This window comes from Mustelus asterias, unplaced genomic scaffold, assembly GCF_964213995.1.
Source record: "Mustelus asterias unplaced genomic scaffold, sMusAst1.hap1.1 HAP1_SCAFFOLD_171, whole genome shotgun sequence".
Lineage (NCBI taxonomy): Eukaryota > Metazoa > Chordata > Chondrichthyes > Carcharhiniformes > Triakidae > Mustelus > Mustelus asterias.
The window spans coordinates 841177-863257 of record NW_027590177.1 but is presented as its reverse complement, the minus strand read 5'-3'; the positions used below and the strand labels follow the sequence as shown (position 1 = coordinate 863257).

Genomic DNA, 22081 nt, shown 5'->3' with positions numbered 1-22081 from the left:
AGGACGATGCCCACCCCCCACACCCCCCAGAGATACATCTTACCCACCTCCCTCCTCCCCTCCAAGAGAATGATCTGCCCCCCACCCACCTCCCCTCCCCCCCCCCCCCCGGGCCAGGGAATGATTTGGCCTAATCCTCCCTCACCCCCCAAGAGAATGATCTGGCTTTACTCCCCCCTCCCCCGAGGTACATCTGACCCGCCTCCTCCTCCTTGCCCCCACCCCCCCCCGCTCCGGTCGATCTGGGTTAGTGAGCCGTTGGAAGCTCTGAACGCGCCTCTTCAGCAGCTGGAGTGCTCGAATCAGACTTTTATTCAGCAGGTCCATTTCGGTGCGATTCCGGATCGGCTAACGTGGTGGCAAAGGGAGAAATGCTGGTAAAGCTGGGCAGGCAATTCATTAATTCAATTTAAATGCATGCAAATGCATTTAAATCACCGTTGCGCCCGTTTCGGGCGTGAATCAGATCATGGCCATTCCCGGGTCTCAGTAAAGTGGCCATCTGCGCGGGCGCGGAGCGTGTTAATGGTCTCACACCTAACTTTACTATGTTTTCGTGCCTGCAATGGTAAAATCGGGCCCTATAGCTCAGCCTTCAACACCATATTCAATGAAACTCATCTCCAAACTCCATGGCCTGGGTCTCGGCTCCTCCCTCTGTGACTGGATCCTGAACTTCCTAACTCACAGACCACAATCACTAAAGATAGGCAACAACACCTCCTCCACAATCACCCTCAACACCTCCTCCACGATCATCCTCAACACCGGTGCCCCACAAGGCTGTGTCCTCAGCCCCCTTCTATACTCCTTATACACCTATGACTGTGTGGCCAAATTCCCCTCCAACTCGATTTTCAAGTTTGCTGATGACACCACTGTGGTGGGTCGCATCTCAAACAATGACGAGACAGAGAATCTGGTGAGCTGGTGCAGCAACAACAATCTGTCCCTCAATGTCAACAAAATAATCATCGACTTCAGGAAGCGTAGAGGAGAACATGCCCCTGTCTACATCAATGGGGACAAAGTAGAAATGGTCAGAAGCTTCAAGTTGTTAGGTGTCCAGATCACCAACAACCTATCTTGGTACCCCCATGCCAACACTATAGTCAAGAAAGCCCACCAACGCCTCTACTTTCCTAAAGACTGAGGAAATTTGGCATATCATGTACGACTCTCACCAACTTTGACAGATGCACCATAGAAAGCATTCTTTCTGGTTGTATCACAGCTTGGTATGGCTTCTGCTCTGCCCAAGACAGCAAGAAACTACAAAAGGTCGAGAAGCCCAGTCCATCACGCAAATCAGCCCACTGCCTCAGCAAAGCAGCCAGCATAATTAAGGGCCCCACGCACCCCGGACATTTTCTCTTCCACCTTCTTCCAACGGGATAAAGATACAAAAGTCTGAGGTCAGTAACCGACCCAAGAATAGCTTCTTGCCTGCTGCCGTCAGACTTTTGAATGGACTAACCTCTCACTAAGTTCATCTTTCTCTACACCCTAGCTTTGACTGTAACACTACATTTTGCACTGTCTCCTTTCCTTCTCTGTGAATGGTATGCTTTGTCTGGACAGCATGCAAGAAAAAATACTTTTCACTTTATACTAATACGTGACAATAAATCAAATCAAATCTGTTTTGGATTCTCCTGCAAATGGAAACATTTGTGCCACATCTACAAGGTCCCACATGGTACACTGGGCAACAAATAAAGATCCAAGAGCAAGCTACGTTTTGGATACAAAATTGTCTCAGTTGCACAAGGCAATGAGTGACAGTTGATGTGTGTTTTTTTGTGACTGGAAGATGCTGATGCAGTGGTCATGTAATTGGACGAGTAATCCAGAGGCCCAAGCTAATGGACTGGGGACATGCATTCAAATCCCAACGTGGCAGCTGGTGGAAATTGAATTAATAAATCTGGAATTGAAAACGAATCCCTGGGTGAACATGAAATCATTGGCAATTGTTGTAAAAACCCATCCTGTTCACCAGTGCCCTTAACTGATCTGGTCTCCATGTGAATCCAGACCCACAGCATTGTGGTTGCCTTCCAGAACTTCCAGGGTTTCCTCCGGGTGCTCCAGTTTCCTCCCACAGTCCAAAGATGCGCAGGTTAGGTTGATTGGCCATGCTAAAATTGTTCCTTAGTGTCCTAAGATGCGTAGGTTAGAAGGATTAGCGAGTAAATATATAGGGATATGGGGTTAGGGCCTGGGTGGGATTGTGGTCAGCGCAGACCCGATGGGCCAAATGGCCTCTTTCTGCACTGTAGGGTTTCTCTGATTCTTCTATGATTCTATGAACTGCGCTCTGAAAAAGCACAGCAAGCCACTCAGCTTGAGAGCAACTAGGATTGAGCAACAATGCTCGTCTTGCCAGTGACACCCACATCCAGTAAAGAATCAAAAGGCTGTGTCCAGAGGGGGTTTCATAGGGCTCAATACTGGGTCCTTCATTCTTGGTTTATATCATTGATTTGAAATTAAATGTAGGGACATGACTAAGAAGTTTGCCGATGATCCTAAAAATGGTTGTGCACTTGATAGTGAGGCAGAAAGCTGGAGGGAAAACAAGACAAAGGATTACTGATAAATGGCAGAACTATGAGAATTGTAGAAGAACAGAGGGATGTTGGAGTGCAGAAGGTCACGGGTATAGCTTGAGAGGCAGTAGATTTAAATCTGAGATGAGGAGGAACTACTTCTCGAAGATGGTGGTTAATTTGTGAAACTCGCTGCCCTATAGTACAATGCACTCTGAATTGTTCAATGGTTTCAATGAGATAGATATATTTCTAATTTTAAAAAATGGATAAGGGAATATGGGGAACATGTGGGGAGGTGGATTTGAGACCAGGGAGAGATCAGCCATGATTTGATTGAATGGCAGAGCAGGCTCAAACGGCTGAATTTGCCTACTGCTGCTCATATGTTCCCACAGCCACAGATCCATGAATGTAGCCAAAGAACAATGCAGCACAGGAAAGGGCCCTTTGGCTCACCAAGTCTGCGTCGATACGCGGTTTCTATCACTCTGTTCGCCTCCAGGTCATGCATCTGTCAAGGAGATAATTTCATTCATGACTTGTGAAAAACATCAACCTGAGTCACCCTGGCTGATCAGACAGAATCACAGACGTTAACCTTGTGTCCAGAACTGAGTGTGTGGAGATTTTCCCAGAGGATCCTCAGTCACCATCGAGACTAACTTTAAATTGCAGATCGTATTAATTGAATGAATTTGAAGCCCTGTCCCCAGGACATTGTGCTGACTCTCTGGATTACTAATGCAGTGACATTGCCAGGAGGTCAGTGTGTCTCCCCTGCTCTCTTTGTTGGCGGGGAGAAGCCAGAAGCGGCGGATAGGGAGAGTGGAGAATGTTCATTGTGAACCCCGCCCTCCGACACCTCACAATGCCCGAGTGATTGATGGCAGCTCCGGGCCAATAGGAGGAGAGGGGGCGGGGCTGGAGGACCAAGCGGAAGAGACTGCTCCTCCAACCAATCGGAGTGAATGAAGAGGCGGGGCTGGACTGAGTGAAGCATGCGCAGTGTGATTAATGGCGATGGAGAAATTCTTGTTCGGGTCCAAAATCAGAAAAAGGTGAGAATTTGCTTGTCGGAGGGAGCGGGGGATCAGAGAGGCTTTGTAATCACGATCAGCTTCTGCAAAAAAAACCTACCGATATCCGGGGCTGATCCCAGCCCTTTGCACAGAGCAGTTTTGTTCCAGTTAGGATCCGGATTAACCGCCACCATTTTTATCTGGGCACACCCAATGGGGAGCATGCGCGGCCGCCATCTTTATTCGGGGCACTCGCAGCAGGGCGCATGCGTAGCTGCCATGTTTGTTGGGGGCAATGTTTTGACATCTTCCCAGAGACAGAATGTGAACAACTTGTCCATCACACATCAAAAGGATATTAATAAGGTTGAAAGAATGCAGAGAAGGTTTACAAGGATGTTGCCGGGACTTGAGAAACTGAGTTACAGAGAAAGGTTGAATCGGTTGGGACTTTATCCCCTGGAGCGTAGAAGAATAAGGGGAGATTTGATAGAGGTGTATAAAATTATGATGGGTATAGATGGAATGAATGCAAGCAGGCTTTTTCCACTGAGGCTAGGGGAGAAAATAACGAGAGGACATGGGTTAAGGGTGAAGGGGGAAAAGTTTAAAGGGAATATTGGGGGGGGGCTTCTTCACACAGAGAGTGGTGGGAGTGTGGAATGAGCTGCCAGATGAAGTGGTGAATGCGGGCTCACTTTTAACATTTAAGAAAAACTTGGACAGGTACATGGATGAGAGGGGTGTGGAGGGATATGGTCCAGGTGCAGGTCAGTGGGACTAGGCAGAAAAATGGTTCGGCACAGCCAAGAAGGGCCAAAAGGCCTGTTTCTGTGCTGTCAGGTTCTATGGTTCTAAACCGTGTCACTCTTTCACATCCAATTTCTTACTGATGAGGCAGAACAACAATATCAGGGCAGTGAAGATCATTTGTATTCTTATGTGTCTTTAACAAAATAAAATAGCCTCAGAAATTTCACAAAATTGTTACAGTTCTTTGAAAAGGGGTAGCACAGTGGTCCGCACTGCTGCCTCACAGCTCCAAAGACCCAGGTTCAATCCAGCCTCGGGTGACTCTGCCTCCTCTTGTCTGTGTGGGGTTTCATCCGGGTGCTCCGGTTTCCTCTCACAGTCCAATGATGTGCAGGTTAGCTGGATTGGCTATGCTAAATTGCCCCTTAGTGCCCCAAAATGTGTAGGTTGGGGAGGTAATGGTATAAATATGTGGGGTACAGGGATAGGACCTGGGTGGGATTCTGGGTCAGAGATTCGGTGCAGAGTCCAGATCAGTTGACAAATTTCCTTCCCTGAAGGACATGAGTGAATCAATTGAATCCAGCAGCTCTCATAGTCACTTTTTCCAAGTGCAGGCCCCACATATTACCAGATTCATTCAGCTCAATTTCACAACCTGCCTTTGTGTTTTTGTGGGTTCTCTCTCACTCCCTTTTTTCTGTTCTCAATTAATTTCACAGGGTTTTAGAAGGGGACGATTTGCAATTGGGAAACTGAAACCAAACATCACATCAGGGACTGATACAGTCGACCAATTTATCGTAACCTGAATATTGTCATATTTTGAACATGGAAGGAAGAAGCTCCATTCATAGCGGAGGGAAACCATACTCGTGTTCTGTGTGTGGACAAGGATTCAACCAGTCATCTGACCTGTCAAAACATAAATGCAGTCATGATGGGGAGAAGCCGTGGAAATGTGGGGTCTGTGGGAAGGGATTTAATTACCCATCCCAGCTGGAAACTCATCAGCGTGGTCACACCGGGGAGAGGCCGTTCACCTGCTCGGACTGCGGGAAAGGATTCACTAAGTCATCCACCCTGCTGACACACCAGCGCACACACACTGGGCAGAGGCCATTCACCTGCTCTGTGTGTGGGATCGGATTCACTCAATCATCGACACTGCTGACACACCAGCGAATTCACACTGGGGAGAGACCTTTCACCTGCACTGACTGTGGACAGGGATTCACTCACCAATCCACCCTGCTGACACACCAGCGAGTTCACACTAGGCAGAGACCGTTCACCTGCTCTGAGTGTGGGAAAGGATTTATTAATTTATCCAACCTGACGACACACCAAAGAAATCACAGTGACGAGAGACCGTTTAAATGTCTGGACTGTGGGAAGTGTTATAAAACCTCTCAGGAACTGATGTACCATCAACAAGTTCACACTGACGAGAGACCGTTCAGGTGCTCTCACTGCGGAACTGGGTTCAAGCGATCATCTCATCTCACCGTTCACCAGCGCACTCACACGGGGGATAGACCGTTCACATGCTCTGAGTGTGGGGAGGGATTCACTCAGTCATACATTCTGCTGAGACACCAGCGAGTTCACACTGGAGAGAGACCATTCACCTGCTCCAGGTGTGGAAAGAGATTCACTCAATCATCAGCACTGCTAAGACACCAGCGAGTTCACACTGGGGAGAGACTGTTCATCTGCTCTGATTGTGGGAAGAGATTCACTCAGTCATCCAACCTGCTGACACACCAGCGAGTTCACACCGGGGAGAGACCATTCACGTGTTCTGAGTGTGGGATGGGATTTACTCAGACATCCAACCTGCTGAGACACCAGCGAATTCACAATTAACTCCAGAGATTGGATTGTGTTGTCAATCAAATTGAAAACTGAGCTATGTTCATTAGGGTCTGTTTCTGCTGATGTTAATAAACTTCAGGTCAGTTATAGAGGCTAATATTCTGGACAAAAATCAAATATGTTGTCTTTGATTTAAACATGCTGTGTCAAAACCTTTTAATATCTCTAACACAAGTTAGTTCCTTTTGAAGGACTTTCTCTTGTCTCCTCCATCTTCACCTCCAACAATAAAGTGTGAGGAGCTCATGGAGTTTTTTTGTCACTAAGATTGAGACAATCTGATCAGCTGCCTCTGCTGCTTCCCTTCCTTCCACTAGCCTCTGGGCCAGACTTTCTGTAAAGCTCCTCTGTATCCAAGCTCTGAACTCACATCTTTTTCCAGTTTCTCTCCTATTTCCTGTCAGTCCCTCTCATTGCCCATCTTGTCCATGAGACCTGCTTTCAACTCCCTTTACCCTTTTCCCACTAAACCACTGATAACCCAACTTCCCCGCATTACCTGATATTGTTAATGGACCTGTCTTTTCTGATACTCTCCATCTCACCTGTAATTCACCCTCATCATCCATCCTAAGGAAAAAACCTTTAACTGCACTGTTGTTACAAACTACTGTCCCAACTCCAACCTCCCTTTCCTCTCCAAAGTCCTTGAACTTTGTGTCCCCCAAGGATCTTTCCTTGGCCCCTCCCATTTCCCATGCTGCCACTGGGTGACATCATCCATTGTTTTGGAAGAAGATTGTAAAGTACCTTTTTGAGAGCAGAGTTTGGAAACACTCGTGTGACAATCATTTCAGGGGAAATTTGAGGTGAAATCCACAGAGGATCGATTGAGTTGCATCTGCCACTTAACTTCAGAGTGGGGGTTATCTGATTACAGTCAACCTGTGGGTTTAAAGGGACTGTGTGTTTACTGAGAACATTATAGCATAAGAAATTTTCTACCTGTGTTATCCTTGAAATCTGTGTACATTTGTGAAGGTAAGTGGGAGTGAAGAAGTCTTGTCTTATGGTCAAACTCTTCGTATTTAATAAATATTTTATTGTTAAAATCTAATTGGCAGTCCTGTGACTCTGTTCCTCTATGTTTTCAAAGAAAATAAAAGTTATGGTCTTTTGAGCCAGGGTTCCATTCTGGGATCTTCCTGTCCAGCTATAACATCAACTGGGATTGTAACACTCACCATCTTGACTTTGAAATATATCGCTGTTCCTTCGCTGTCACTGGGTCAGAATCCTGGAACTCCCTCCCTGACAGCACTATGGGGTACCTACACCACAGGGATTGCAGCAGTTCTAGAAGGCAGCTCACCAACAGCTTCTCTAGGCCAATTAGAGATGGGCAATAAATGCTGGCCTAGCCGGTGACGCCACGTTTTATTATTCAGGACAGGCTGTGGGCTTTGGCCTCTGTAAATGAATAAAAAATAAGGTAATATCTGTTTTTAGCCTATTGAATTTCAATGACAGCATTGCCTTCTCCTTTGTTCTTATGTCCTGGGCCTATTACACGGTTATGCTTGAAGGAATAGAACCAGCCTGACTCCACTGTGTTACCTCTGACACTGTTATCAATCCCCAAGCTGCTACAGACATCTTTATTAGCTCAAACAAACACATTCTCACAGTGTGAGGCCAGTTCTCCTGCACAATTTAACTCATTTTGCAGACATTGCTAATTCCGGCAAGGCTGCGACTTGACTACAATGACCAGCATGCACTCCATTTTGAACCCACAATGCAGTTCAGTGCAGTTCTTCAGATATCCTCGGTCTGGGTTCTTCTATCACCCTCGATGTTCCATGTTACCGCCACAAGACAGTCTCCACACAGGGTCCCACCGCAACCCATCTACACTTAATATAAAAGAAATAAAGCAAGTTACAACTGATTGGGCCAGCACGGTGGCACAGTTGTTACCACTGCTGCCTCACAGCACCAGGGACCCGGGTTCAATTCCCAGCTTGGGTTACTGTCTGTGTGGAGTTTGCACATTCTCCCCGTGTCTGCGTGCATTTCCTCCGGGTGCTCTGGTTTCCTCCCACAGTCCAAAGGTGTGTGGATTGCATGGATTGGCCATGCTAAATTACCCCTTAGTGTCAGGGGGACTAACTATTGTAAATGCATGGGGTTATGGGGATAGGGCCTGAGTGGGATTGTGGTCAGATTGTGGGAGACTTGATGGCCTCCTTCTGCACTGTAGGATTCTATGATTGCACATTTAGATAATACATTGGTTTTCAATAGGGCCATTCTGTTAAAAGCAGGTTGTTACGCTGAAGCTTTATAAAGTAGTGTTTAAACCACTAGAAGACCAAGGAAATTTGGGATGTCAGCTACGACTCTCACCAACTTTTACAGATGCACCACAGAAAGCATTTTTTCTGGTTGTATCACAGCTTGGTATGGCTCTTGCTCCTTCAGGAAGGATGGGATGGTCCTTGAGAAGGTGCAGAGGAGACTTATCAGAATGGTTCCAGCAATGAAGAATTTTAACTCCAAGCTCAGGTTCGAGAAGCTGGAGTTGTTCTACTTGGAACGGAGGAGGTGGAGGGGAGATCTGATAGAGGTGAACACCATTATGGCAGGTTTGATTTGATTTGATTTATTATCGTCCCATGTATTACCATAGTGAAAAGTATTGTTTCTTGCGCGCTATACAGACAAAGCATACTGTTCATAGGGAAGGAAACGAGAGAGTGCAGAATGTAGTGTTACAGTCATAGCTAAGGTGTGGTGAAAGATCAACTTAATGCAAGGTAGGTCCATTCAAAAGACTGACAGCAGCAGGAAAGAAGCTGTTCTTGAGTCGGTTGGTACGTGATCTCAGACTTTTGTATCTTTTTCCCAAGGGAAGAAGGTGAAAGAGAGAATGATCGGGGTACGTGGGGTCCTTAATTATGCTGGCTGCTTTGCCGAGGCAGCGGGAAGTGTAGTCAGAGTCAATGGATGGGAGACTGGTTTGCGTGATGGATTTCATGACCTTTTGCAGTTCCTTGCGGTCTTGGTTAGAGCAGGAGCCATACCAAGCTGTGATACAACCAGAAAAAATGCTTTCTGTGGTGCATCTGTAAAAGTTGGTGAGAGTCGTAGCTGACATCCCAAATTTCCTTAGTCTTCTAAGAAAGTAGAGGAATTGGTGGGCTTCCTTAACTAAGTCAATTACTCGGGGCCATAGGTTTAATGTGCGAGGGGCAAGGCTTAAAGGAGATGTACAAGGCAGATTTTTTACACAGAGAGTAGTGGGTGCCTGGAACTCGTTGCCGGGGGAGGGAGTGGAAGCAGATACGGTAGTGACTTCTAAGGGGCATCTTGACAAGTACATGAATAGGATGGGAATAGAGTGATATGGTCCCCGGAAGGGTAGAGGGTTTAGTTAAGTCGGGCAGCATGGTCGGTGCAGGCTTGAAGGGCCAAAGGGCCTGTTCGTGCACTATAATTTTCTTTGTTCTTTGTTCTATAGTGTCAGCATGGGGGTACCAGGCCAGGTTGTTGGTGAACTGGACACTTGAAGCTCTCGACCCTTTCTACTTCATCTCCATTGATGTAGACAGGGGCATGTTCTCCTCTATGCTTCCTGAAATTGATGACAATCTCCTTCATTTTGTTGACATTGAGGGAGAGATTATCGTTGCCGCACCAGTTCACCAGATTCTCTATCTCATTCCTGTACTCTGTCTCGTCATTGTTTGAGACCCGACCCACTACGGTGTCATCAGCAAACTTGAAAATCAAGTTGGAGGGGAATTTGGCCACACAGTCATAGGTGTATAAGGAGTATAGAAGGGGGCTGAGAACACAGCCTTGTGGGTTTAGATCAAGTGAAGAAGGAAATTGGTCAGAATCTACAGAGACTGCTGGAGGCAAGGCTGCTGATAAACGTAACCTTTAATTGCACATTCTTCGAACTATGTACAATACAAGATCAGCACGAGGCTTCACAGAGAACCATCTCTCAGCACGCTCTTGTCATCTGATCATACATCACTGTGTAGAATATTTACAAATTTAACATGAACCCTTTACACTGCACCAAGTCTCTAGTCAGCCCTCCTAACATCCCCTTCTTTGACTCAGTGTCAGTTAATGTTTCTGAGATTCACTTTGGGACACTCTCCTACATTAACGGTCTGATGGAAATGAAAGTTATTTTTAAATCACATTGTAACAGACTGGGGAAGTCAAGATTAAAACAATATCTGGGTAAATGGAGTTAGGTCTCAAGATCAGCCCTGACCTCAGTGAATGACAGAACAGGCTCGAGGGATAAATGACCTCCTCCTGCTCCTGGTAAACTTGGACTCAGACACCAGCTGATGAATGGAAAGTGATGGGAGACCTGGGGAGAAGAGACTTCATCAGAAACCAGCACTGGAGCAGAGTTAGAGAGTGGGAGAATCCTGGGGAGAAACTACACAGGAACTGGAGGAGGTTGTTCAGCCCTTCCAGTCTGCTCTGTCATTCAGTTAGACTCTGGCTGATCAATCAGTTTATCATCAAGATTTATTTGATTCTATTCTGTAGATTAAGCTGCAGCTCAGATTTATGGGAAATGAAAGTCAGTAGAAACAAACTCCAACTCTCACAATGTGAACATGTGAATTAGGAGCAGGAGAAGGCCACTCGGCCCCTCGAGCCTGCTCCACTATTCAATAGGATCCTGGCTGATCTGATTGTGGTCTGAACTCCACTTTCCTTCTTACCCCTCGTACCCTTTGGCTCTCTTGTCAATCAAGAATCTATTAAATTCAGACTTCAGAATATTCAGTGAGCGAGCCTCCACCACTCTCTGTGAAAGAGAATTCCACACTGTAACAACCCTCTGAGAGAAAAGGTTTCTCCTCATCCCAGTCTTAAATGGGAGACCCCTTATTTTTAAACTGTGCCTCTAGTTCTCCTCTCTCTACAATCAACATCTGTCAAGTCCCCTCTGAATTTTATATGTTTCAATCAGATCCTCTCTCATTCTTCTAAACCCCAATAGATACAGGCCGAACATGTCCAACTTTTCCTTGTATGATAACTCCCTCATCCCACGAATCAGTCAAGTAAACCTTCTCTGAACTACTTCTCACACAAGTCCTCTCTTACGTAAGGAGACCAAAACTATACACAGTACTCTTGATGTGGTCTCACCAATACCCTGAACAAATGCAGCAAAACATCCCTGCAATAAACAATAATTCATTTACCTTTCTAATCATTTGCTGTGTCCACACACTAACGTTTCCTGATTACAGTACCAGGACACCCAGATCCCTCTGTACCTGCAATCGCTCTCTTTAAATAATCAACTGCTTTTCCATCCTTCCTGTCCAAATGGACAAGTTCACATTATCCAAAAATCTTGTTCCAGCTGCCAACTTCTAACCCACTCATTCACTATGTCGCTTTGCAGGCTTGTTATGGTCATTCACATCTCATTTTTCTACCTACCTTTGTGTTATCAGCAAATTTTGATCCTGTCATCCACGTCATGAAAATAGTTTGTCAATAGTTGAGGCCCCAGCACTGATCCCTGTGGCACTCCACAAGCTACATCTTGCCATCCCAAAAATTACTCCTTTCTCCCTCCTCTCTGTTTCCCATTAGCTAATCAATCCTCTATCCATGCTAATACAAAGAACCGATGTGGATGGGATGCTAATATGCCTTATGCTACGAATTCTTATTTAGTGTGGTAAACTTTGATGTGTCAAATGCCTGCTGGAAATCTAAATACACCACATCCACAGGTTCCACTTTATCCACATTGCTTGTAACTTCCTCAAAGAAATCCAATAAATCAATTAAAGGTGATTTCCCTTGCACAAAACCATGTTGACTCTGCCTGATTGTACAGAGATTATCTATGTGTTCCACCCTCCCAGCCTCCTTAATAACAGAATGAACATGATTCAGTCCTGCATGGGGTTAGCAGCAACAGCAGAATCCAATCCCTGCAGTGACTTGTGAACTTGCTGGTGTCTCAGCAGATTGGCTGACCGAGCAAATCTCTTCCCACATACGGAGCAGGTGAACGATCTCTCTCCTGTGTGAATCTGCTGGTGTCTCAGCAGGTGGGATGACTGAGTGAACCTTTTCCCACACATGGAGCAGGTGAATGATCTCTCCCCAGTGTGAATTTGCTGGTGTCTCAGCAGGTCCTTCGTGCTTTTAAAACTTTTCTCACAGTCAGAACACTTAAAAGGTCTCTGATCAGTGTGGACCAGTTGATGTGCAATGAGCTGGGGTGGCTGAGTGAATCGTTTCCCACATGTGGAGCAAGCGAAGGGTTTCTCCCCAGTGTGAATTCGCTCGTGTATCAGAAGGTGGGGCGAATCAGTGAATCCCTTCCCACACACAGAGCAAATAAATGTCTTCTCCCCGGTGTGAACTCGCTGGTGTCTCAGACAGTGGGATGAATGGGTGAATCCCAGCCCACACACCGAGCAGGTGAACGGTTTCTCCCCAGTGTGAACTCGCTGGTGTGTCACCAAATCCTGTTTACTTTTAAAGCTCTTCTCACAGTCAGAACACTGAAATGGTCTCTTATCAGAGTGAACTCGCTGGTGTGTTTGCAGCTGGGATAAACGTCCGAATCTCCTCTCACACACGGAGCAGGTGAATGGCTTCTCCCCAGTGTGAGTGCGCTGATGGACTTGTAAATCATTTTTACTTTTAAATCTCTTCTCACAGTCAGAACATTGAAATGGTCTCTGATCAGTGTGAACAAGATGGTGTGTCAGAAGGTGGGATGACTGAGTGAATCCCTTCCCACACACTGAGCAGGTGAACGGTCTCACCGCCATGTGAGTGCGCTGGTGTCTCAGGAGGTCCTTTGTGCTTTTAAAGCTTTTCTCACATTCAGAACACTGAAACAGTCTCTGATCGGAGTGAACCTGCCGGTGAATCAGGAGGCTTGATAAAGCATGACATCCCCTCCCACATTCGAGGCAGGCGAATGGCCTCTCACCGGTGTGAACACGCCGGTGTGTATAGAGGCTGGATGAGTAAGCAAATCCTTTCCCACACTCAGAGCAGGTGAACGGCCTCTCTCCAGTGTGAACACGCCGGTGTGTATAGAGGCTGGATGAGTAAGCAAATCCTTTCCCACACTCAGAGCAGGTGAACGGCCTCTCTCCAGTGTGAATGCGACGATGAATATCCAATTCGGACGGGTAATTGAATCCCCTCCCACAGTCCCCACATTTCAATGGTTTCTCTGTGGAGCGGGTATCCTCGTGTGACTCCAGGTTGGATGATGAGTTGAAGCCACGTTTACACAGAATATGAGTCGGGTCACTACTCACTGAGAATGATGTGATTATTTTTCAGACTTTTTAAACCACTTTCCACATTCAGCACATTGGAAACTCACAGGTGTGTGTGTCTAGGTGCTTTTTCAGTCACACTGATGTTTGAAATCTTTGCCCGCAGACAGAATAAACATTTCTCCTTCTGGAGACAAAGGCTGACGATATTCAGTTTCTGACGAATCAAATCACTGAAACAGATCTTGATGTGAAGTTTGGTTTGAGTTTCACATCTGGAAATCCTGCTTCATAATACCTTGCAAAAACAGTTTACCAATACCATCACTGTCAGTGCAGGATAGAAATTCTGAACAGACAATTCATAGTTTCTCTGGAACATATTTTCCTCTCTTGTTCCCCCAAATCTATAAATCCCCGTCCCACACACTCTACCTCCTCCCCTGGACTGAAATCCAAACCCATCTCAACATCTCCACCATTTCTTCCCTCCACTCCCAGTTTTCTCCCTCCCTCTCCTGTCTGGGTTCAGTTCTTGATGTGGAAATCTCACTAACTGTCCTGGCTGGAGACAGTACACATCTCTTTAACCTGTGCTTAACCCTCTCTCCACTCACATTGTCTGTACCTTTAAGACTTGATTACCTGTAAAGACTTGCATTCCAACCATTATCTTGTAAATTGAGTTTGTGTCAATATATATGCCCCGTTTATGAACACAAGTCCTACTCACCTGACGAAGGAGCAGCGCTCCGAAAGCGAGTGGCTTTTGCGACCAAATAAACCTGTTGGACTTTAACCTGGCGTTGTGAGTCTTCTTATTGGGTTCAGTTCTCCAGCTCCTGTCTGCAGACTGACAATAAAACCAATGGGTCTTATTGGGGCCTCCAGCGGGTGTTTGTGAATCCTCCCCGCCCACCTCCCAGGGTTTCCTTCCTTCCCAGAGATCAGAGTCCTCATTGATTTGAGGCCAAAGTGTAACCTCTTATTTATTGTCCCCCTCCCCCATCCTCTGATGTGAACCATCCTCCAGTGGCTGAGCCAGGATGGGGCCGTTAACCTGGGCCTGTTCCCGGGAGGGAGGGAGGGAGGGAGAAGCCCCGCAGCTGCAAACCAGGGAGCTGACAATGATTCTGAAGGGTTTGCGGATCCACAAAGTGTTTCCAAATCCTCCCAGCCACCGCCTAACGCTGACTCCGCTTCTCCGGGACAAACAAGCGCCAAGGACAGCAATGACACTGCGCATGCTCCGCATCACAATGCCCGGGGACTGATTGACGGCAGCTCCCGACCAATAGGAAGAGGGGGCGGGGCTGGAGGACCGAACGGGAGCGGCTGGTCCTCCAACCAATCAGAGGGAATGAGGGGCGGAACCTGAAGCATGCGCAGTGCGGGTAATGGCGACGGACAGACGGACGGTTTTAACTTGGAAGCGAGATCAATACGAGGTAGAGGGCGGCGTGCGGGGAATGATAAATGTGGCGGGTGGGTGGAGAGACTTTGTAAACATGTTGTTCAAACCCAAACCCCGGAAATGAACTTCCCGGTCCCCCCCTTTGTACCAAATGGAGCGGCAGCTTGTAGTGTTAGACCCGGGCTGACTGCCGCCATTGAGGCTGCATGTGGGAGGCCGGCAGGGATTGTGATCGGAGAGGGAAGCCCTGACGTCACAATGGAATGGGTGAGGGTGTGACGTCACAATGGAATGGGTGATAGTGTGACGTCACAATGGAATGGGTGAGGGTGTGACGTCACAATGGACTGGGTGAGGGTGTGACGTCACAATGGAATGGGTGAGGGTGTGACATCACAATGGACTGGGTGAGGGTGCGACGTCACAATGGAATGGGTGAGAGTGTGACGTCACAATGGACTGGGTGAGGGTGTGACGTCACAATGGACTGGGTGAGGGTGTGACGTCACAATGGACTGGGTGAGGGTGTGACGTCACAATGGAATGGGTGAGGGTGTGATGTCACAATGGAATGTGATCGTAGAGCAAAGTTTCACTCTGAAGCTCATTGGCCAACTTCCGCATTGTGATGCCACGATAGAGCCCTGCCTGAATCAGCCAATAGAAATCACTCTGCTCCGCGGTGATGTCTCCGGGTTCCAGTGCGCAGGCCCGGGCGCGCGGACCCGGGAGCCCCGCCCCCACCCATTGTTCCCCTCCCCCTACACCACATCGAGCCAAGGTTTCCAGGCAACCGGCTGGCGGCTCCGGCCAGAGCGAGAAGCTGCTCAGTGATCTCCCCCTCCCCCCGGCCCGGGACTGCAAAATGTGCGAGGGAGAGGGGAAGCTGTGCATGTGCGGGGGAGAACCCACCCTCTGAATGAGAGAGGAAAGAATGTTCCATAGAAATTGTCTGTTCTGAATTTCTATCCTGTACTGACACTGATGACTTTTGGAAACTCATTTTACAGGATATTGAAAGAGGAATCACAGGTCGAAATCTCAAACGTCACGTCTCGACGTGGCAGAGTCATATTCCTTGGGAACTCAATATCATCGGACTTTGAATCCAGAAGGAGAAATGATTGTCCAGTCTGTCGATTTGAAAAAATTTGAAATGTCAGTGTGAGTGAAAAAGCATCAACACACTGCCACACTGGAGTGAGAGTGTTCCAATGCACTGACTTAAGAGCTTTAACCAGTTACACAGTCTGAATAAATATCACACCATTCACAGCGGGTAGAGACTGTAATCTTGTTCTGTGTGTGGACGAAGTTTCAACTAATTGTCCATCCAAGAGAGAGGCAAGGACACCTGCACCATGGAGAAACCATGGAAATGTGTGGACTGTGGGAAGAGATACAGATACCCATCCCTGCTGGAAGCTCATCGGCGCAGCCACACTGGGGAGAGGCTGTTCATCTGCTGTCAGTGTGAGGAGGGATTTAATCAGTTATCCAGCTTACGGATACACCAGCAAGTTCACACTGGGCAGAGGCCATTCACCTGCTCTCAGTGTGGGAAGGGATTCACTCAGTCATCCCACCTGCAGAGACACCAGCGAATTCACACTGGAGAGAGGCCATTCACCTGCTCTCAGTGTGGAAAGGGATTCACTCAGTTATCCAACCTGCAGAGACACCAGCGAGTTCACACTGGGGAGAGGCCATTCACCTGCCCTCAGTGTGGGAAGGGATTCATTCAGTTATCTGAGCTGCGGACACACCAGCGAGTTCACACTGGGGAGAGGCTATTCACCTGCTCTCAGTGTGGGAAGGGATTCACTCGGTCATCCAGTCTGCTGACACACGAGCGAGTTCACACTGGGGAGAGGCCGTTCACCTGCTCACAGTGTGGGGAGGGATTCACTCAGTTATCCAGCCTGCAGAAACACCAGCGAGTTCACACCGGGGAGAAACCATTCACCTGCTCTCAGTGTGGGAAGAGATTCACTCGGTCATCTGATCTGCGGATACACCAGCGAGTTCACACTGGGGAGAGACCGTTCACCTGCTCTCAGTGTGGGAAGGGATTCACTCGGTCATCCGAGCTGCGGGCTCACCAGCGGGTTCACACTGGGGAGAGGCCATTCATCTGCTCTCAGTGTGGGGAGGGATTCACGCGGTCATCCAGCCTGCTGACACACCAGCGGGTTCACACTAGGGAGAGGCCGTTCACCTGCTCTCAGTGTGGGAAGGGATTCACTCAGTCATCCAACCTGCGGGCACACCAGCGAGTTCACACTGGGGAGAAACCATTCACCTGCTCTCAATGTGGGAAGGGATTCACTCGGTTATCCACCCTGCGGACACACCAGCGAGTTCACACTGGGGAGAGGCCATTCACCTGCTCTCAGTGTGGGAAGGGATTCACTCGGTTATCCAACCTGCGGGCACACCAGCGAGTTCACACTGGGGAGAGGCCGTTCACCTGCTCTCAGTGTGGGAAGAGATTCAGAGTTTCATCCCACCTGCTGAGACACCAGCAAGTTCACGAGTGATTCCAGGGGTTGGATTCTGCTGTTATTGTTTCTGCTCTCAATTACATCCAGGATTGCATTTTGTTCATTCTCACAGTTGGTCAATGGGGAGGATCAGAGGGTTTCTTTGTGCTGGACTGGCCGGTCTCAGCCTCCAGTGGGCTGATGCTCTTTGAGTCTTTTTGTGAATACCTGGTTTCAAATGTCACAAGGATCACAGAGTGACAGGGTGTTAGGAAGTTTAGAGATATTTAGTCAGAAGAAAACAGAGGTTGGCAGTGCAAAGGTACATTTCTGAATGGAGGGCTGTGACAAGTGACATTCCTCAGGGATCAGTGCTGGGACTTTTGCTGTTTGTAATATATATAAATGATTTGGAGGAAAATGTAACTGGTTTGATTAGTAAGTTTGTGGACGACACAAAGGTTGGTGGATTTGCGGATAGCGATGGGAACTGGCAGAGGATACAGCAGGATATAGATCAGTTGGAGACTTGGGCGGAGAGATGGCAGATGAAGTTTAATCCGGACAAATGTGAGGTAATGCATTTTGGAAGGTCTAATACAGATGGGAAATATACAGTAAATTGCAGAACCCTTCTGAGTATTGATAGGCAGAGGGATCTGGGTGTACAGGTACACAGGTCATTGAAAGTGGCAATGAGATGGAGAAGATAATCAAGAAGGCATACGGCATGCTTGCCTTCATCGGCCGGGGCATTGAGTTTAAAAATTGGCACGTCATGTTGCAGCTTTATTGAACCTTTGTTAGACCGCACTTGGAATCTAGTGTTCAATTCTGGTCGCCACACTACTGTGGTATATTGTGTGGTATCAGTATGAATTGACAATGTTGTCCTGGTCCTGCGCTGCATGCAGGCAGCTTCAGTATTCAGAGTTGTGAATGGTCATATACACTGCAATCATCAGTGAACATCCCCGTTTCTGACCCTACGGTGGGGAGACGGTAATTAATGAAGCCGCTGAAAATGATTAGGCCCAGGAGACATGAGGAACAACAAAATATATTTATAGAGCGCCTTAAAGTAATAAAACATCCAAGGAGCATTGTAAAGTAAAGTATGATATTGAGCCACAAAGAAGATACTAGGTTAGATGACCAAACATTGGGTCAAAATGGTAGATTTTAAGGGGTGTGTTAAAGGAGTAAAGCGAGGTGGAGAGTTGGAGACGTGTAGGGATGGTATTCCAGAGGTTGGAGACTAAGCAACTGAACATAGAACATAGAACATAGAAAGCCACAGCACAAACAGGCCCTTCGGCCCACAAGTTGCGCCGATCACATCCCCACCTCTAGGCCTATCTATAGCCCTCAATCCCATTAAATCCCATGTACTCATCCAGAAGTCTCTTAAAAGACCCCAACGAGTTTGCCTCCACCACCACCGACGTCAGCCGATTCCACTCACCCACCACCCTCTGAGTGAAAAACTTACCCCTGACATCCCCCCTGTACCTACCCCCCAGCACCTTAAACCTGTGTCCTCTCGTAGCAACCATTTCAGCCCTTGGAAATAGCCTCTGAGAGTCCACCCTATCCAGACCCCTCAACATCTTGTAAACCTCTATCAGGTCACCTCTCATCCTTCGTCTCTCCAGGGAGAAGAGACCAAGCTCCCTCAACCTATCCTCATAAGGCATGCCCCCCAATCCAGGCAACATCCTTGTAAATCTCCTCTGCACCCTTTCAATGGCTTCAACATCTTTCCTGTAATGAGGTGACCAGAACTGCGCGCAGTACTCCAAGTGGGGTCTAACCAGGGTCCTATAAAGCTGCAGCATTATCTCCCGACTCCTAAACTCAATCCCTCGATTAATGAAGGCTAGTACGCCATACGCCTTCTTGACCGCATCCTCCACCTGCGAGGCCGATTTAAGAGTCCTATGGACCCGGACCCCAAGGTCCTTCTGATCCTCTACACTGCTAAGAATGGTACCCTTCATTTTATACTGCTGCTCCATCCCATTGGGGAAGGTAGAGCTTGCAATGGTGAAGCAAGGTCAGGGACAAACTAAAGACCAGAATTAGAGCAGTGTAATATATTGAGTGTTGTGGTGCTTATAGGAGATTATAGATATTGGGACAGGCAAGGTCATGGAGTGATTTGAGACCAAGGATGAGAATTTTAATATTAAGTTGTTGCCTTACTGGGTGGATCATCCTGCACAAGGGTGATAGTGGAATAACACTTAATGTGAGTTTAAACATGGCCAGCAGAGTTTTAGATGAACCCTGCAGTGACCCTTGCAGTGATGACTGATCTCGAACAACCACAGCCATCCTCGTCTGTACCTGGTATATCCCCAACCGGCGGAGAGTTCCCCCCCCCCCCCAACTCCCACCGATTCCAACCCTGTGTAGGTCCCTTTCTGCCAAACTCAGTCAAATTATGTCTTGATGGATTTTCTTTGTTTTTTTTTGTTTTGTTTTGTTTTTTTTGTTTAAAGAAAACAAAATTTTCTTTGTTCTTCGTTCTGTCTGGAACATCCCAAATGCCCATCCAATTTCCTTTGTAATTGTTTATTGTCTCCACTTCCTCCACCCTCGTAGGCAGCGAGTTCCAGGTCATTACCATTTGCTGCATCAGAATATTCTTCCTTACATCCCCCCCCACTCTCCCCTCCCCCCCTTGCATCTCTGACCCAAAACAAGAAATCTGTGTCCCCCCTCGTCCTTGTCCCTTCAGCTAATGGGAACAGCTTTTCTTTGTCCACCTTATCTAAACCTGTCAGAATCTTGTCCACCTCTATCAAATCTCCCCTCAACCTCCTTTGCTCCAAGGGGAACAACCCGAGCCTGACATTGACAATAAAGAACAAACTAACAGAATATGTTACTGTCTGAAATCAAATGGGAATGTTTAATTTCTGTTTTAAAGATATTGTGAATATATTGTCCTGGACAATAAAGGAATCAGCTATAACTGAGCAAGAAGAAGTCGGTTTCAATGTGGAATTGACTGGAATATTGTCTCTGGATTTAAACAATGGGGGAACTACAAACGTGGAAGAAAATAAATTTCAAAATGTGAACTCTGTACAGACTGTTTTCAGAACAGAACTTGAAAATTCACAACTGAACAGCAATGAAGACTCTCCTTTTGCAGGAGGAACTTTGGATTATAATTATTGGAAGAAGAAAAGTTTCAGAAAAGACTGCAAGCAGTAATTTCCATCTTCAGTGGACTGAATTCCTGGACATGGAACCCAGCAGTGTGCTGTTACCAAGCTGGACTTGTGAATGTGAAGTGGACAATGGAGGGATTATTGTGTCTGTTGCAGGTTATAAGATAGATCAACACAGGAAAACAGTGGATTTAGGAACAGCAGTAGGCCATTTGGCCCTTCGAGCCTGCTCCGCCATTCAATAAGATCATGGCTGTTGTTAAGATATACAGCATGTTGTACATTGTAATATTCTAACTGGGATATTATGAAGGTGATACATTTTCATTTCTTCCTGTTTTTGTTACAGAAATCTAATTTTATAATTCCTATGTTTTAGAAATAAGAATTAGTTGCAAGAATTGCTTTTAAAAAATGGAAAACCTGGATTGAGAATCTGATGAAAACACCCTCAGGGAATTCGCAGTCACAAAGCATGGCCCATGTTGGTTTAAGAAGTCAAAACTCGAGAGGTAAGAACTGTAAAAGGTCAGCTGGGTCTTTTAGCTGGAGACATTGGGTCTGACAATTATTGTACTGTTTTTATTCGGTGAATTCTTCATGAAGACATCAGGAAAAAGGTTTAGTTTTGAAGCTAAATATCTGTCAGATATTCCACCTGGTCTCTGTTACCATGGGGATATGTGATTCAGGGTGGAGCCTTGGTTAGAATTAGACCATAAGATAAAGGAGCAGAATTAGGCTATTCGGCCCATCGAATCTGCTGTGCCATTCGATCATGGCTGATAAATCTCAATCCCATTCTCCTGCCTTTTCCCCGGAACCTTTGAGTCCTTTCCAATCAATGACCTGGTTCCAGCGGACAGTCTGCAGTTAGCTTGGAAGCCACCACTTGTGGGACCAGGAGCTGTGAACCAGCTGTGGGACTGGAAGCCTAGAGGACCATTGGAAACCAGGGGTGTTTCCAACATTTAAATCCCTCAGCAAGAATGCAGTGAAGCCCATGTTTGGACTGAGGAGTCCACAGTTTGAGAGCTTAAAGTAAAATTGGAGGCTTGATCCCGCCCGAGCGTTCCCCTGTTTGGACGGAATTCCACATTGGCCCAAAGCCTGGGTGAGGTGCCCCACAGCCTGAGCCGCCTCGCGGAAATGCCCTCCGTGCCTTTTTCTACTGCGCGGAGGCGTTTCCTGTGCGGGCTGCTGCTGCACACCCTCCACTACTGCCTCCTCGCCTGTCGCCCGGATACACCTTGGCGGGCCTTGTTGCCGCCGGGCAGCGGAGGTCCCCGCTGGAGGTCCCTCTATGGAGGGATCTCCCCCAATTACGTCGGGGACCTGGGGTGGAGGGTGATGCATGCAGCAGTTCCGCACAACCGTAGGATTCACTGGTTCACGGGCTCCGAAGACTGCCCTTTCTGCGGCCTTGTGGAGTCCGTGGACCATGTCTATGTTGAGTGTCTTAGGCTGCACTCCCTTTATGTTTTCCTAAAGAACCTTTTATTGGTGTTTTGTTTGCACTTCAGTCCCATGCTCCTGATCTACGG

At 47.2% G+C, this 22081-nt stretch overlaps 2 protein-coding genes across 2 annotated transcripts in view; one reads left to right on the top strand and one right to left on the bottom strand.

Moving 5' to 3' along the window:
- Nucleotides 1-3561: 3561 nt before the first annotated feature.
- The window catches only part of LOC144485233 (uncharacterized), a 66949-nt gene continuing 48429 nt past the window's right edge, over nucleotides 3562-22081 (top strand). The window contains 3 exon segments of the mRNA XM_078203441.1: nucleotides 3562-3613; nucleotides 5050-6036; nucleotides 16410-17355. Of these exon segments, the coding sequence (XP_078059567.1) occupies nucleotides 5159-6036; nucleotides 16410-17355 (1824 nt within the window). The 5' untranslated portion in view covers nucleotides 3562-3613; nucleotides 5050-5158.
- On the bottom strand, nucleotides 10501-13923 carry LOC144485215 (uncharacterized). The gene is made up of 2 exons (XM_078203425.1): nucleotides 13894-13923; nucleotides 10501-13086 (listed from the first exon to the last, which is right to left on the bottom strand). Exons 1-2 carry the CDS (start codon nucleotides 13921-13923, stop codon nucleotides 12103-12105), a joined length of 1014 nt encoding a protein of 337 aa, XP_078059551.1. The 3' UTR covers nucleotides 10501-12102.